The following is a 14,330-nucleotide window of genomic DNA, read 5'->3' as shown; positions in this document are numbered from 1 at the left end:
ATTATTTTATCTTTACAAAACAAACAACAAAACCACTCATAATAGAAAACACAACTTTTGGGAGATGGGTTAGCTCTTACCACTTGTCGGTACTTGTTTACATTTTCTTGAAGCGTGTTAAGTAGAAAACTGAAGATCTTTTCCATGTTCTGGGTTAATGTTTGCTGGATATCCCTTCTTCTCTGAGGGGGTAGTGTCTGAAAGGTCACTACATCCTCTGCCAGTCGTAGAAGGATAAACATCACTAATTCGGTCTGTGTTTCCTGTACAACAGAAATAAACTAATTAAACTGAAACCTCTTTTTCACCATAGGTATGCCCAAAAGCTCTTTTCTGTTGACAAAACAAACTCTAGAACAGGCCTCCAAAATAAAATGAACTGATATAGTTATATTCCATACCCCCTGTTTGGAAAGGGTATCCAATTCTATTAGCATATCAGGCCAGTGCTGTGGCCACTCCCGCTTGATCATTTCTACTACAATTCGAGACAAAACATCTTTAATATGGTTCTCCTCTTCCAAAATATCCAGTGTTCCCTGAAAAAGAATAAGATAGTAAGAGGTTTGTAAGACTGAATTTAAAAAACCTAAAAAAAACCCCAAAACCCCACACTGAGAAAGTGTATGGAACTCCATAGCAGGCTTGCTTTTAAACTAAACAGAGTAAATAAACCTGCTCTCCACGACTGAGTCACTTGTCCTGCATTCTCACTAACCATTTTCCTCACTTAAAACTTAAGTAAGGGCTGAATCAGCTAATAAAGTGACTGTTGCACAGAACAAGGAAGACATCATTGTTTTCCTTTACAAACTGAAGAGACTCTCATACTGACTGTTTCATTCTGTAAGAACGCCAAAGTTGAAGAGTATAGAAATGAAAATAATAAGAAGCTGATAAAATGAGACAGGAGTAGCAACTAAGTATTTTACCGATAGTTCTAGCATTATAAGACACAAATTATTCCTGGGACTTTGTCCTTCTGGAGTTTGGTATCGAAATTAGTGAATTAGGATTTCTATCAAGTTTCTCAAGAACTAGCAAAAAACAAATCCTAAGTTGATTAGTAATTCTGAAGGGGATTTTTTTCTATTGAAGGCACTCAACTTTGGAGAGGAAAAGGTAGGAATTCAACTTTTCATGCCATTTGTAAAAAAGAAGAAAAAAGGCTGTGGATTTTAAGCATGTTCAAAGTGCTATTCTAATTCCTGATACTAATTCATTCTGCATATTTTGTTAAAATCATATGGTAATTTGGTTTGGAATAAAAGGAAACAAACAGTAAAGTACAATCTAATTTAGATCTAAGAATCTTGTTCATTTGCTGAAAATCTCTCATCTCTGCTGAGTATGCTGTCCAACCTACGTAGAACTAGTGAACATAAATGCTAAAGAAGTCACCCTTAGTCTAAACTACCTCTGAAACACAAGTCTTCCAACCAATCATTCCTTACATTTGCAATCAGCTCCATGACACTGTTCTTCAGATAGACCTTCTCCAATCGAGACATGCTGTTCCACCGAAACCTGGCCACCAAAATGTGTAAGGTCAAAAGAACCACATTAGAAGTCTTCGTAAGTGACTGGCTTTGATTCTGTGTTGTATTATGCTAGCGATTTCACCAAGAAATTATACTTTTGATTTTGTACCCTTCAAAGAATGAACAAGAACACTCTATATTCAAAAAAAATGCTGACGACAGAAAAATTCTTAGGAAAAAGTTCTATATATAGGAAGTCGTCCACTAATTGAAATTCACATAGGATTTGTGAGCAGATTAGCTTTCCCCCTTGATTTCACTGATAGCCCAAAAGCAAATATATACCTGGGAGACCTACAACAAATGTAGTTGCTTTTCAGAAAATAATAATGGTGATACTATTAACTCCTCTTTTGTGCTGGCTTATGGATAACACAATCCCACAAAAACTATGGCTAAGTCTTAAAAGCTCATTCCTCTGATAGACACTGGGGGTAGAAGACTCAAGTTAGGAAGGGTTTTCAGTTTCTCATATAATCCTGTTTCGGATTTGCCATTCAGACAAGGAACACACTCAAGCTAAAAAAAATTAAAAACACAATCCCTAATCATAGATTTAATTACCTAAACACTGTATTATTCTAAAAAGACTTTGAGATCTCATGGCATATAGTAGGAGCTCAATAAATACTCACTGAACTACTATCAGCTAATATTTGTAGAATGCTTAGTATATACCATGTATTTTACATAGCTGAAGAAACTGAAGAGGAAGGTTAAGTCTTGAATTAAGAGAGCTCTTGAGGCTGTGATAATCTCTTGGGGATCATTCCTTTCTTCTTGGCAACTGTTCTTTTCTACTCACCTAAAGATTATCTCTATAAGTTATATAACAAATAAAGATTTGCTCTCTCACAGACTTCGGTGGTACTGTCCAAAAGCTCCTTACTTGACAACGTGTTCCAGGATTTGGAGGCCAAAATGTCTGACGATGGGTATCTGGGTTTTCTCAGCCAACCTCAAGCCACAGGGGACACAGATAGGGCACTTTTCTTTAAACTCCTCACAAAACTGAAACAAAAAAAAGTTAGTATTTCCCTTAGGAAGCAAGAGAGAGTGGGGATTAAAAAAAAATTTTTTAGGGGCACCTGGGTGGCTCAGTGGGTTAAGGCCTCTGCCTTGGGCTCAGGTCATGATCCCAGGGTTCTGGGATCAAGCCCCGCTCCTGACTCTCTGCTCAGCAGGGAGCCTGCTTCCTCGTCTCTCGCTTTCTCTGCCTGCCTCTCCCCTGACTTGAGAGCTCTATCAAATAAATAACATCTTTAAAAAAAAAATTTTTTTTAACTTCATCTTAAGAAACTCCAACCTGTGATATATTTTTTTTTTTTAAACATTTTATTTATTTGACAGAATACAAGTAGGCAGAGAGGCAGGCAGAGAGAGAGAGGAAGGGAAGCAGGCTCCCTAATGAGCAGAGAGCCTGATGTGGGGCTCGATCCCAGGACCCTGGGATCATGACCTGAGATGAAGGCAGAGGCTTTAACCCACTGAGCCACCCAGGCGCCCCCTGTGATATATTTTTAAACTGCAAAATTTAGATCAATAGTATATGAGTAAAGAACTGATAAACATTCCTTTCACTTGGATAGTTATATTTTCTATGCTATGGCCAAATAATGTTGAAAAAAAAAAGTCTGACATAAACAAGTAAAAAATTATTTGCTAGAGATATACCCCTGAAGTATACAGGGATGAAATGACAATTTCTAGGATTTACTTTAAAAAAAAGGTAGGGGGAAGGAATAAAGCAAATATGGCAAAATCTTTATAACTCCTGTAGTAGTATTCTCTTTACTTTATGTATATTTTTAGTATTTCACAGTAAAAAAAACTAATGGAACCCAACTGTTTCTCATTCCAAATCCTGTGGCAGACATCTATGTTTTTAAAAGTAAAGTTTTTCCCAAATGATGTTCACTCTATAAAAAGTTACATGATTTAAAACATACACAGCACTTAACTGGAATTAATAAAAACTTTAAAAAAAATGTATGCATATGTGTTTTTCCTAATGACCATCTCTCACCCCACTCAAATAGTTTGATGTGGGAATAAGTTCACATTTTATTAACATCCCAATTTGTATTAGCATTCCCAAACTGTAACACAAAAGTCAGTCCCAGTTGCTGAGCATCCGGATTCAAGAAAACTACTTTCAGGAAACCAAAGTACCCTTGTTAAAATGCAAAGTAAGTGGTAGAAGTTCATCTTTGCGCAAAATAGCCTGAGAACAGAACACAGTAAAAGAACATGGGGGGAGGGTGTGCGAGAATTAGCCCAGAGATAACCCAAGACACAGAATAGGATTAGTGAAGAGTCTAAGAATGTAAATAAAGTGGCGCTGGGGGCTGGAGCTCGAGTAGGACGGGTCAGGAGGGTGCAAGGAAACGTAATGCACGGGAGACCGTCAAGAACGTAGCTAACTGGTGTTGGGGACGCGATAGGCACGTGCACCACGGGAATGCTAGGGGATGTGGGGCTTGGGTAATAAAATAGAAGCATCCGGCTGTGGTGCGGACTGAAGAAAAGTGGAGAAAGGAGAGGAGAGGGCAGCGGGAAGTGGCAGTGAGATGAGAAGCAGCAAGGAATCGGAGGGTCCCGAGAGAAGGGTAGGCGCGGCTAGAAGAGAAAGCCCGGAGTGAGAAGAGCCGCGGAGGGCGGGGAGGGGAAAGGCTAAGGCTCCCCGGGGTTGGGAAAGAAGGTCCAAGGGCCGCGTGGGCGGGAAACCAGCACGGCTTCGGGCTGCGGGGGCACCGCTGGGGTTGGGGGAGGGTCTTGGGGCAGGCCCGGGGCGCCAGACTCCGTCTACCTTGAGGGCTTCCAGCCGGTAGCGCTGGGTGGAGCTGGGGTCCATCATGACCGTCACCGCTTTCACCAGCTGCTCACACAACGCGTTCACTTGATCCATCGCCATGGCTAGTGCCACGCGCCGCAAGCGCGGTCCACGGCCGGCCCGGGAGCACAAGGTACCGACAGCTCCCTTCGTGGGACCACAAGCTGGTACCGTGCCGCGGCGGGCTGGGGGGTGGGGAGCGAGAGGAGGAGCGTGAGCTGCAGAAGCTCCAGCTTGGAAGGAACCGGGGTTGCGCACGCGCCCAACTCGCCACTGCGCACGCGCCCGCGGAAGTGGCGGCTCTGGTGTGACGGTTGCCTCTCGGTGGGCGGAGCGAAGGACGGAAGGGCAGCAGTGCGCAGGCGCCTCAACGGCCTTTTTGCTGCGCGCGCGCGCTGTCTGATCTCTGTTCGGAGCGCTGGCTGTTGAGCGCGCAAACCCTGCGTAGGCCCGCTGGGCAGTACGGGCGGTGCCCGCGTCAGTGGTCGACTGTGACCTGTGCTTCATTTCTCCGTCGTCACGGGAAATAAATCTCTCGAAGCCGACTGGTCCTCTCCTGGAAAGGGGGCAGATATTCAGGACCCCTTCACCTTCCTTCCAGTGGACAGCGAGCCTGGCATCGTTGGCGTCCGTGGTTGCCAGTTCTTCCAGGAGCTTTGCCACACTGGTAAGAGAATTTAGAACCGTTCAGTATCGCTGTTTTCAGACTTTTCATGTTGTCTTGGCTGCTGGTTTTATGCTATAGCAGTGGCTGGTGGTGTCGTTGGGCCGAAATTCGGTGAAACAGAAGAGCATGCTCAGACATAAGGCCTCGGTATTGTCCCCTAAGAGGAATTTTCTTGTGGAAAAACGGCATTTTCGCTAGCTCATAAACCCCCCTCTTCAGTTATGCTTATTTTCCTTAGATGTGTTGTCGCCTGAACGACACCAAACTTACTTGGCACAGATGGTGATGAGTCGAGATATTTGAAGATGAATAATTGCAATTATTGAAGGCTTATGCAGTTTGGATCATTTGAAGTGCTACATATAAGACTTCAGAACTGTCATCCTTATTCGGGAAGGGGGGTTTTTGGCAGCGAGTGTGTTTCATTTTTCCATCTTTAAAAAGCTCTTGCTTTCTTCAGCACAGTACATAACTTGCACACTTGAGCAGCTTCATTATCTGTTGAAGTTTGCATATTGGTTTTTGTGTTTGTTTACTCAGTAAAGTGTTTGCTGGACTTAAATCACGGCTTCCTATTCTAACTCCATTTCTCCTATTTGCATCTAGCATGGTACTTCCCTGGTGGGTTTGTGTGTGTGTGTGTGTGTGTGTGTGTGTGTGTATATGACAGTGTGTTTATTGTTTTTATTCTGGCATTATCTGTTGCAGTGCTACACAAAAACCACTTCCTTTCATGGAAGGTGATTTCTGTCATGTTACGGTTTTAACTTAAATATTTAAAGTTACACATTCTTCCAGTTTTCAGTGAGTGGAATTTACAAGGAATTAATGCCTTGATTACTCAGGTTTTTTAATTCATTGTTTTTTTACACTAATCTTCTGTCATTGTTAGTTGCATGACATTTTTTTCAAGGTGAATGTTAATTGTTGACGCTTTTTTTTTTTTAACCCAGTCCAGTGCTTACTCAACTGTATAACCTATGTTTCTCATATTTAAATCATGAATTACTGGTGTTTTCATAAGTATCTTATTTACTTTAAGTCAGTTGTTAGCAATCTCTGCTACACATTAGAACTGCCTGGAGAGTTTGCAATGTCCAGGTCACACCCTGTTTTGTTCTGTCTTGGTCTGTTAATAATAATGCCTTAAAATAATAAATAACATTTAAGTCACATTGATACTTGGCTTCTGACATCAGACATCCTAATTTAATTGGTATGGGTGTGTTTTGTGCTATCACAGCCTAGCAATGATAATGCTGTGGTTAGAAATGTTTGGGGGCGGTTGCTCCTGGTTGGCCTTCAGTGGGTTAAGCCTCTGCCTTTGGCTCAGGTCATAATCTCAGGGTCCTGGGATCTAGCCCCACATCGGGCTCTCTGCTCAATGGAGAGCCTTCTCTCTCTCTCTCTCTCTCTCTCTCTTTGCCTACCTCTCTGCCTACTTGTGATCTCTGTCAAATAAATAAGTAAAATCTTAAAAAAAGAAGAGAAAAGAAATGTTTGGGGGCACTCACCTAGGCTCCAGTGAGTTCCCACAGACATCTCCTCTTTCCAAACCAGTGTTTTTATGGTTCTTAGCATGATTGCAGGATACCCTTTAGCAGGTGACCCTCAGGAAGCTTTGAAAGAGAAAAAGTTTATTCCTTACAAGCCCTAGAGCTAACAAGACACACCCGTTGGGCACAGCACAAGGTTACCAGTACAGAGCGAGCAAGCTAGCATAGGCCCAGGGTTCTACTTTTACTGGGATTGAGGGTGGCAATCAAGAATTTCATGGGTTGGGGGCGCCTGGGTGGCTCAGTGGGTTAAGCTGCTGCCTTCAGCTCAGGTCATGATCTCAGGGTCCTGGGATCAAGTCCCACATCCGGCTCTCTGCTCAGCAGGGAGCCTGCTTCCCTCTCTCTCTGTCTGCTTCTCTGTCTACTTGTGATCTCTCTCTGTCAAATAAATAAATAAAATCTTTAAAAAAAAAAAAAAAAAAAAAAGAATTTCATGGGTGAACTTAAAAAATAAGAGCAGGAGGGGTGCCTGGGTGTCTGCCTTTGACTCAGATCATGATCTCTGGATCCTGGGATTGAGCCCCACAGGGGGCTCCCTGATCAGTGGGGAGTCTGCTTCTCCCTCCCCAAACCGCCCCCCTCCGCATTTGTCCTCTCTCTCAATCAAATAAAATCTTTAAAAAAAAAAAAAAAAAGCAGGAATTTAAAATACAGGAAGACAGAAAAAAGGAAAACAAAAAAGTAAGCACCCAAAAATGTCCAATTATTGAAATCAACCAAGAATTCTAAAACAAAGGAGTGATCAGTTGGGCCGGCACATTAGTCATTTGTCTGGCTGTGTGTTTATTCAAGGTAGTCATCTTGAGGGTGCCTGGGTGGCTCAGTGGGTTGGGCCTCTGCCTTGGGTTGTGGTCTCAGAGTCCTGGGATTGAACCCTGCATCGGACACTCTGCTCCTTGGAGGGCCTGCTTCCCCCTCTCTCTCTGCCTGCTTGTGATCTCTCTCTGTCTGTCGAATAAATAGATAAAATCTTTGAAAAAAAAAAAAGATAGTCATCTTTGAAGTGGATGCCTCTGCAATCCAAGCTTAAATCAGGCGTCTCCCTTATGAAAAAGGGGTGGGGGAGAACAACTGTCAGGGTTTACACAACAATCTACCCTGTGATGCCAGAGTCCATGATGAGGACATTAACTGCCTGGATAAAGCTGGTATGTTAAAAGTCAGGGTTAAATAATTATACAGGCCATAGTTTGAAATGCAGTCTCTAGCCATTGTCCCCAACTTGAAAGGGTCCAGCCATGAAAATAGGCCGATGATCCCGACTATTTGGCTAGCCCTGGAAATCTGCTCAAGGATTTGGGTGATACTGTGAAATATTTTAACATCTTCAGCCATATGATATAAGTAGGTTTGAGCCTGTCCTGATTGCTAGATTGTTTCATATTCAAAGGAACCAGTTTCTTAGTCCTGAGAATAATTAAGGGGTTGGGTCTCATTTCAGAAGGTGGTCATGCAGTTGGGTTCCCCAAGGTAAGCCTGTTTAAAAAAAAAAAAAAAAAAGTAAATTTCAAGATCTTACTGGCTTTATTCAAAGGTTATGAATTGGGCAGCATCCCATCTAACAAAAGAAACTCCTAGGAGTTGTACAAAATGAAAGACTTCTATAGGGACAGAAGGGGTCATGACAAGAAAGTTACTGTCAGAGTGGATTGTTTCAAGCAAGGCCACCTTCTTTGGGGGGAAGGCAGGGCAGTAGTGCTGACCAGGAAATTCCAGACTGACAGGTTAAGATTACATGCTGGGAGAGGCTAAAACTGAAATTAGGTACACTCTTGGTTTGGTGACATGCGCTTGGTATAAGTGACTCCAGTTTGGGCCTGCTCTCTCTCTCTTTTAACGGGCCTGCATGGTAGAAGTATGTGCTTCAGGCATTTAATAAGAGGTATTTCTATGGAAACAAAAGGAATAAAAACAAAGGTTAATATTTGGAGGAGACTATAATTGCAGTTTCTGAGTTCTGAAGGCAGCCAGTTGGGGAGATTTCTAGATGGCAGGCTCAAAGCTCTTCAGATGGAGTGAAGGCAGACAGTGGCAATCTTAGATTTTCCTGGTTTGCAGTTTGAATTGCTCTGGTGATCTTTTCTGAGTGGCCCACACAGTAACAGGAACAAAAATTGTCTATATGTGAACTATTGTGGTGATGTCTCTTAAGTTTATATCAAGTCCCACTTCAGCTTGCATGACTTTGGGAAAGGGCAATTTTAGTTCTCCATGTTTCCAAGTCAGAAGGGTAGGATAACACTTGGAAATGTTAGTTTGGAGAGTTGTAGCCAAATATTGGAGGAAACTAGAAGAATTGAGGATCCAGTCCAGTTTAGAGATAGAAAACAAAACCTCAGAGACAAATAACAGCAATAGAATCTGATTTCCACAAAGCTGTGTTACTGAAACATTCTTTGTCTCACAGTCACCCCCCATTTCTATCAGAGATAGTTGAAGTAAGCCTAATTTGTTTGTAAAATCAGTCTAATCTCATTAAACTTGGCTGATTGTTTATATGATTGCAGCAAGAATTTACATAATTGCAGCAAGAATTGACCATAGAGACTTTTAAGTCTGCTTTGCTGGAACTTTTCATAAGGAATCTCAGATTGAGCTTTTAAAAGCCTCTCAAGGCTAGGAAGCCAATCCAGAAACCTGCCAGTAGGCCTTGCCTGTAATACTTATAAATTTGAGTGAATTCCTCTCTTCTTGAAGTTCCTAAAATACCCTGAGGTTCCTGGGCTTGCCAGGAAGTGACCTTCCTTAGGAGGGCTATTGGGAACTCTGTAAGTAAGGTCCCAGGCTGATTTTTCAAGGAGCTTTATGGGCTCCATGAAGTCAACCTTAGTTCCTTAACTACTATATCTATGTATGTCTTTCTCAAATATGACATCCAGTGAAAGTCTGGGTTGTATAATCAATGTATCCATTTTGGTCCTGTTATAAGAAGAACAGATCCTTATTGAATTTATGCAGATAATTATATTGTCACAAAAGTAAGAATATTAACTGACAGTTTTCTACTTCTGGAGGGATCAGATAGGGAGAAAAAGTAATGGTTTCATCTGTGTTCTCAAAAGTATACTTTACCAAATTGTTGTAAGTCAAAGATAGCTTAAGAAAAGAGGTTTCTTAAAACTGGGAAAAATAGAACATTGAAGAACCAATGATGTTTCATATAAAAAAAAAGTCATAAAAAATTATAATCATCCTCATCAGTTCATTCAGTCCCATGGCATTCTTGTTGATTTTTTGGGGAACAGTTTTGTAAAACCATCAGTTTCTTTGTAAGTGTTCCATCAGTTCTTACCCAGTTCAGTTGTATGATATAAAAGTTATCAGAAATCTTTATTATTTTAGAGTACTTGTCAATGTCCTTCTGAAAGATGAAACACATTTGCAAACAACTGTAAATGACAAAAGACTTAAAAATGTCCATAGTTTAAGATACCCTGAGAGCTCATTATAATGCAGTTGACAAGGAAATTTGGTATTTCTGTGACACAACATCCCTTTTTAGAGAGGGGGAGGAGCAGAGGGAGAGAGAGAATCCCAAGCAGACTCCATGCTCAGAGGGGACTCCAACATGGGATCAATCTCACAGCCCTGAGATCATGACCTGAGCTGAAACCAAGAGTCAGACGCTTAACCACCTAAGCTGTGGCACCCCAAGTGACACATAACATTTTAAAATAATAATTAGAATTAAGGTTAATAATGTGTTAGGGGTGGCTGGGTGGCTCAGTAGGTTAAAGCCTCTGCCTTCAGCTCAGGTCATGATCCCATGGTGCTGGGATGGAGCCCCGCATCGGGTTCTCTGCTCAGCAGGGAGCCTGCTTCCCCCCTCTCTCTCTCCTTGCCTCTCTGCCTACTTGTGATCTCTGTCAAATAAATCAATAAAATCTTTTAAAAAAAGATTAATAATATATCATAATTTTAGTAATTTCATGTTTCTTAAATGCTTATATATCCATACAAGGATATGCATAAAGAAGGTTTAGCGTTATTTCATATTTAACATATCACATGCAGGTTAACCCCACTATCTGAAAGTAAAGCATTCCTTTCTTTAAGATTTTATTTATTTATTTATTTTAGAGAGAGACAGAGATAGCAAAAGAGAGCACAAGCGGGGAGAAGGAGAAGCTGAGCAGGGAGCCCCATTTGGGGTTCTATCCTAGGACCCTGGGGTCATGACCTGAGGCAGATGCTTAACCAACTGAGGCGCCCAGGCCCCCCATGAAAGTAGAGTGTTCCTATGAAACCTTTCATAAACCAAAATGGTGTAAAGCAAAAAAGCAATTACCATTTGTTTATATGGAAAAGTTCTTAAGCATTCTCAGACTTAAAAAATAACCTCTCAAACTTTTCTGATACCTTAGACTCAGTCCTGTAAGTAATAAATTACCTTTATTTTTTTAGTTTCCTGATGGTTATTGCTGAAGGGAATCTTGCAATCATAATAAGAACAGTAAGGGTCATTCTGTTGTATCTTTTCCTTTGGAAAGGAGAGATGTCTGTGGGAAGCTCACTGGAGCCCCGGTAAGTGCCCCCAGCCATTTCTAGCTCATAGCATTACTATCAATAGGTTGAGATGGCACAAACACACCCATACTAATTAAATTAGGATGTCTGGCGGTAGATGCCAGATATCAATATTATTTAAATGTTCTTAAGTTGGGGGGGCACCTGGCTGGCTCAATTCATAGAGCATGTAACTTGATTTTGGGGTTATAACTTCAAGCCCCACGTTGAGCATAGCACTTACTTTTAAAAAAATGATTCTAATCTGCAGCGAAGTTGGGAGCCACTGCTTTAGTTTACATTCCTTCTTCCAGATTCCTGACAATGTTAAATGAGAACATTATTCTGTATCCACTACCACGTATATATAGTTTGATCTTCTGTTCTATGATCCATACCTTTATGTATGTTTATATGTGAATAGTATGTAGTATTTTCTTTTGCCTTCAAAAGTTTATATAAATGGATAGAAAATCACTGTTAGAACACTGTGAAGTATTACAGGCAAGACCCACTGATAGGTGCTTAATGTTGAAAGTTTGAGGAAAACCAGGATCTTTGTATAATCTCAAAGTATCTGCCCTAAGATAACAATTACAAAACTAAAAATAGTAACTTTACCGTGGGAAACCTGGCAAACTACCACAACTAAATGATCATGGTTAACACCACAAGAGTAATAACACCTTTTGATATCATGTATCTCAATATGATACATTGAGACGAGTACATCACTTCCATAATATTCTTGCCAAAATATGTAGCCTTAATCTAATCAAGAGAAAACATCGGACAAGCCTAAATCAAGAGACATTCTCAAAGTCAAGGACTAGTTCTCTTCAAAAGTGCCAACGTCATGAAAAATAAGGGAAGACTGAGGAACTGTCACAAATTGTAGAAGACTAAGGAGACATGATGACTAAGCTTTACTACCTTCCTAAAACTCTACCAATTTATACATTATACTCCTACCAGCAGTATATGAAAATGCCTGTTTCATTCTTATTAATATCCATGCTCATGATAACTCAACAGTGGAAGAACAGAAATAATTGTTTTCCTTGGCACTTCGGATTAGGTGTCTTTCTGACTATAAAATATTGTCTTTCAGAAAAATGGCTACTGGACAGGACCGAGTAGTTGTCCTAGTGGACATGGACTGTTTTTTTGTTCAAGTGGAACAGCGGCAGAACCCTCATTTGAGGAATAAACCTTGTGCGGTTGTACAGTACAAGTCATGGAAAGGTGGTGGGTATGTATCATAGCTATTGTAACTGTCAGCTGTTTTATTCTATAAGAATACATGACCGTGTGCTAAGTCCTGTTTTTGAGATCTCTGAACTGCTATGTTTGAGATGGAATAGTGGCATCTGTGACCGAAAAGTTTCTGCTATCACACTTAGAGCCCATTCAGTTAAATTTTAGTTATTTTTGTTTGTGATCTTGTAATATTTATCTGTTTGTCTTTTTTTTTTTTTTTCCTAACCTTAGAATAGTTGCAGTGAGTTATGAAGCTCGTGCATTTGGGGTCACTAGAAGCATGTGGGCAGATGATGCTAAGAAGTTATGTCCTGATCTTCTGTTGGCACAAGTTCGTGAGTCCCGTGGGAAAGCTGACCTCACCAAGTAAGAAGGAAAGAATGTTTAGGGGAATGGAAGAATTGGAAATAATATTCTATGAGGCTAAGAACTGATGTTTCAAATTTGTGTTGTATAATTAATACCTGACAGAGTTCCTTTGGACAGCCAGCTTTTCTCTTTGAAATGAAAATAGATTTTGATATTATGTTTCAGAAACAGTGCAGTCATTACAGCCTTTAACAAGTTGCTGCCCTTAACACCCCTTCAGTTCCTTAATTGTTTAAAAATTGGTGTTATATTTAAAAATACCAGTTTCCATGTTCTTAGACCAAAAGTCTGAATTGTTTGAAGTAATTAGATTGACTGAAACTAAGTTTTTCTAGAGAAGGATGAGTCAAACTGACATAGTACAGTATCTACAGTTGCTTGCTAGAACTGAACAATCTCAAAGGAGATTACCTCTGTGTTTGAAGTGAGCTGTCACTCCCCAGATTTTAGAACATTAGTCTATATGGGCATGGCCAAGCTCCAACCATTATAATAATCCTAATGGATAGTCTATATTGAGCATTTGTCCTATGCCAGCCTGTGTTAAACTCTCCATAGGCAAGATCTCTTAAATATCATGTTATTATAACATAGACTCTAGAATTACCCATCCCCTTACCTCCATAAAGAAATAAGTTTAGAGAGCTTAAATAATACAAGTTCACACAGTTAGAAAATAGAAGGCTGAGGATTCAGGGGGGTTTTTAGATTTCAGTAGCCATATTCTCGCAGCTTACTCTACCATGTAGTGTGGTGTGTAGCAGTCATGATTTAAGACTTAAAATATTCCTGAATTCACCTATGAATTACAAGTCTAAAGGTGGTGTGCCATAACCAACTTCACCCTGGAGTTATTGCCAGAAGAGAAGACAGATTTACTGAAGATGAATATCTTAACCCTAAAGTAACATTAATTCAGCTAATAGACATATGCTACACTGCATTGAATAGACTTTTGTGCTGGTAAAGACAATGTGACTTCCCAGAAATATAGTTGATTTCTGAGTGTGATTTTGAAAAGCTGCATGCTTTAAACTGGATCATTTATTTTACTCTTAAAATCTTCATCAAGAAGGGATGGATACCTTGGTGGCTCAGTTGGTTAAGCATCTGCCTTTGGCTCAGGTCATGATCCCCAGGGTTCTGGGATCAAGTCCCACAGTGGGCTCCTTGCCTGGCAGGAAGCCAATTCTCCCTCTGCCTGCCACTCCCCCTGCTTGTGTTCTGTCCCCCTCTCTCTGTCTCTCTGACAAATAAAATCTTAAAAAAAAAAAACTTCGCAATTTAAAATTATTTTAATAATTAACCTGTGATACCAAGTTATAAATTATGATTTGCAGAAATGTATACAAATAAATTTTATCAAATATTCTTAAGATACTTTGGAGTAAGTTGCCCAAGAGGCCATGGAGGAACACCAACTACTGCAGTAAAGTGTTCTTTCCTCACTTTGTGTGTGCATTTGTGTGTGTGTATCATGTGCTCATGCTCTTGCACACACTAGCACTTTTTTTTCCTTTGAGGTGTGACTATCCAGCACAAATAATGATTAAAAGGAAAAAAAGCCAAATATTTTTCTAATTCTTTTGAAGATG

The 14,330-nt window shown here is 40.5% G+C and overlaps 2 protein-coding genes across 8 annotated transcripts in view; one reads left to right on the top strand and one right to left on the bottom strand.

Moving 5' to 3' along the window:
• XPO5 (exportin 5) overlaps window positions 1–4,752 on the bottom strand; it is a 45,396-nt gene extending 40,644 nt beyond the window's left edge. For both annotated transcript variants that reach the window (XM_032862079.1, XM_032862080.1), the window contains exons 1-5: window positions 4,351–4,752; window positions 2,431–2,552; window positions 1,455–1,527; window positions 402–539; window positions 81–263 (exon numbers count right to left, since the gene is read on the bottom strand). In XM_032862079.1, coding sequence (XP_032717970.1) covers window positions 81–263; window positions 402–539; window positions 1,455–1,527; window positions 2,431–2,552; window positions 4,351–4,455 — 621 coding nt within the window. In that variant the 5' untranslated portion in view covers window positions 4,456–4,752. The remainder of the gene's footprint in view (window positions 1–80; window positions 264–401; window positions 540–1,454; window positions 1,528–2,430; window positions 2,553–4,350) is intronic.
• Window positions 4,753–4,821: 69 nt separating this feature from the next.
• Window positions 4,822–14,330, top strand: part of POLH (DNA polymerase eta) — a 34,863-nt gene continuing 25,354 nt past the window's right edge. For 3 of the 6 annotated variants that reach the window (XM_032862083.1, XM_032862082.1, XM_032862081.1), the window contains exons 1-3: window positions 4,822–5,041; window positions 12,218–12,358; window positions 12,598–12,732. In XM_032862083.1, the coding sequence (XP_032717974.1) occupies window positions 12,222–12,358; window positions 12,598–12,732 (272 nt within the window). In that variant the 5' untranslated portion in view covers window positions 4,822–5,041; window positions 12,218–12,221. Of the gene's footprint in view, window positions 5,042–12,217; window positions 12,359–12,597; window positions 12,733–14,330 lie in introns of those variants that run through there. The other 3 variants (XM_032862084.1, XM_032862085.1, XM_032862087.1) reach the window with 3 other exon arrangements.

This window comes from Lontra canadensis, unplaced genomic scaffold, assembly GCF_010015895.1.
Source record: "Lontra canadensis isolate GAN:19392208 unplaced genomic scaffold, GSC_riverotter_1.0 scaffold23, whole genome shotgun sequence".
Classification (NCBI taxonomy): domain Eukaryota; kingdom Metazoa; phylum Chordata; class Mammalia; order Carnivora; family Mustelidae; genus Lontra; species Lontra canadensis.
This window is presented reverse-complemented; position numbering and strand designations above follow the sequence as displayed.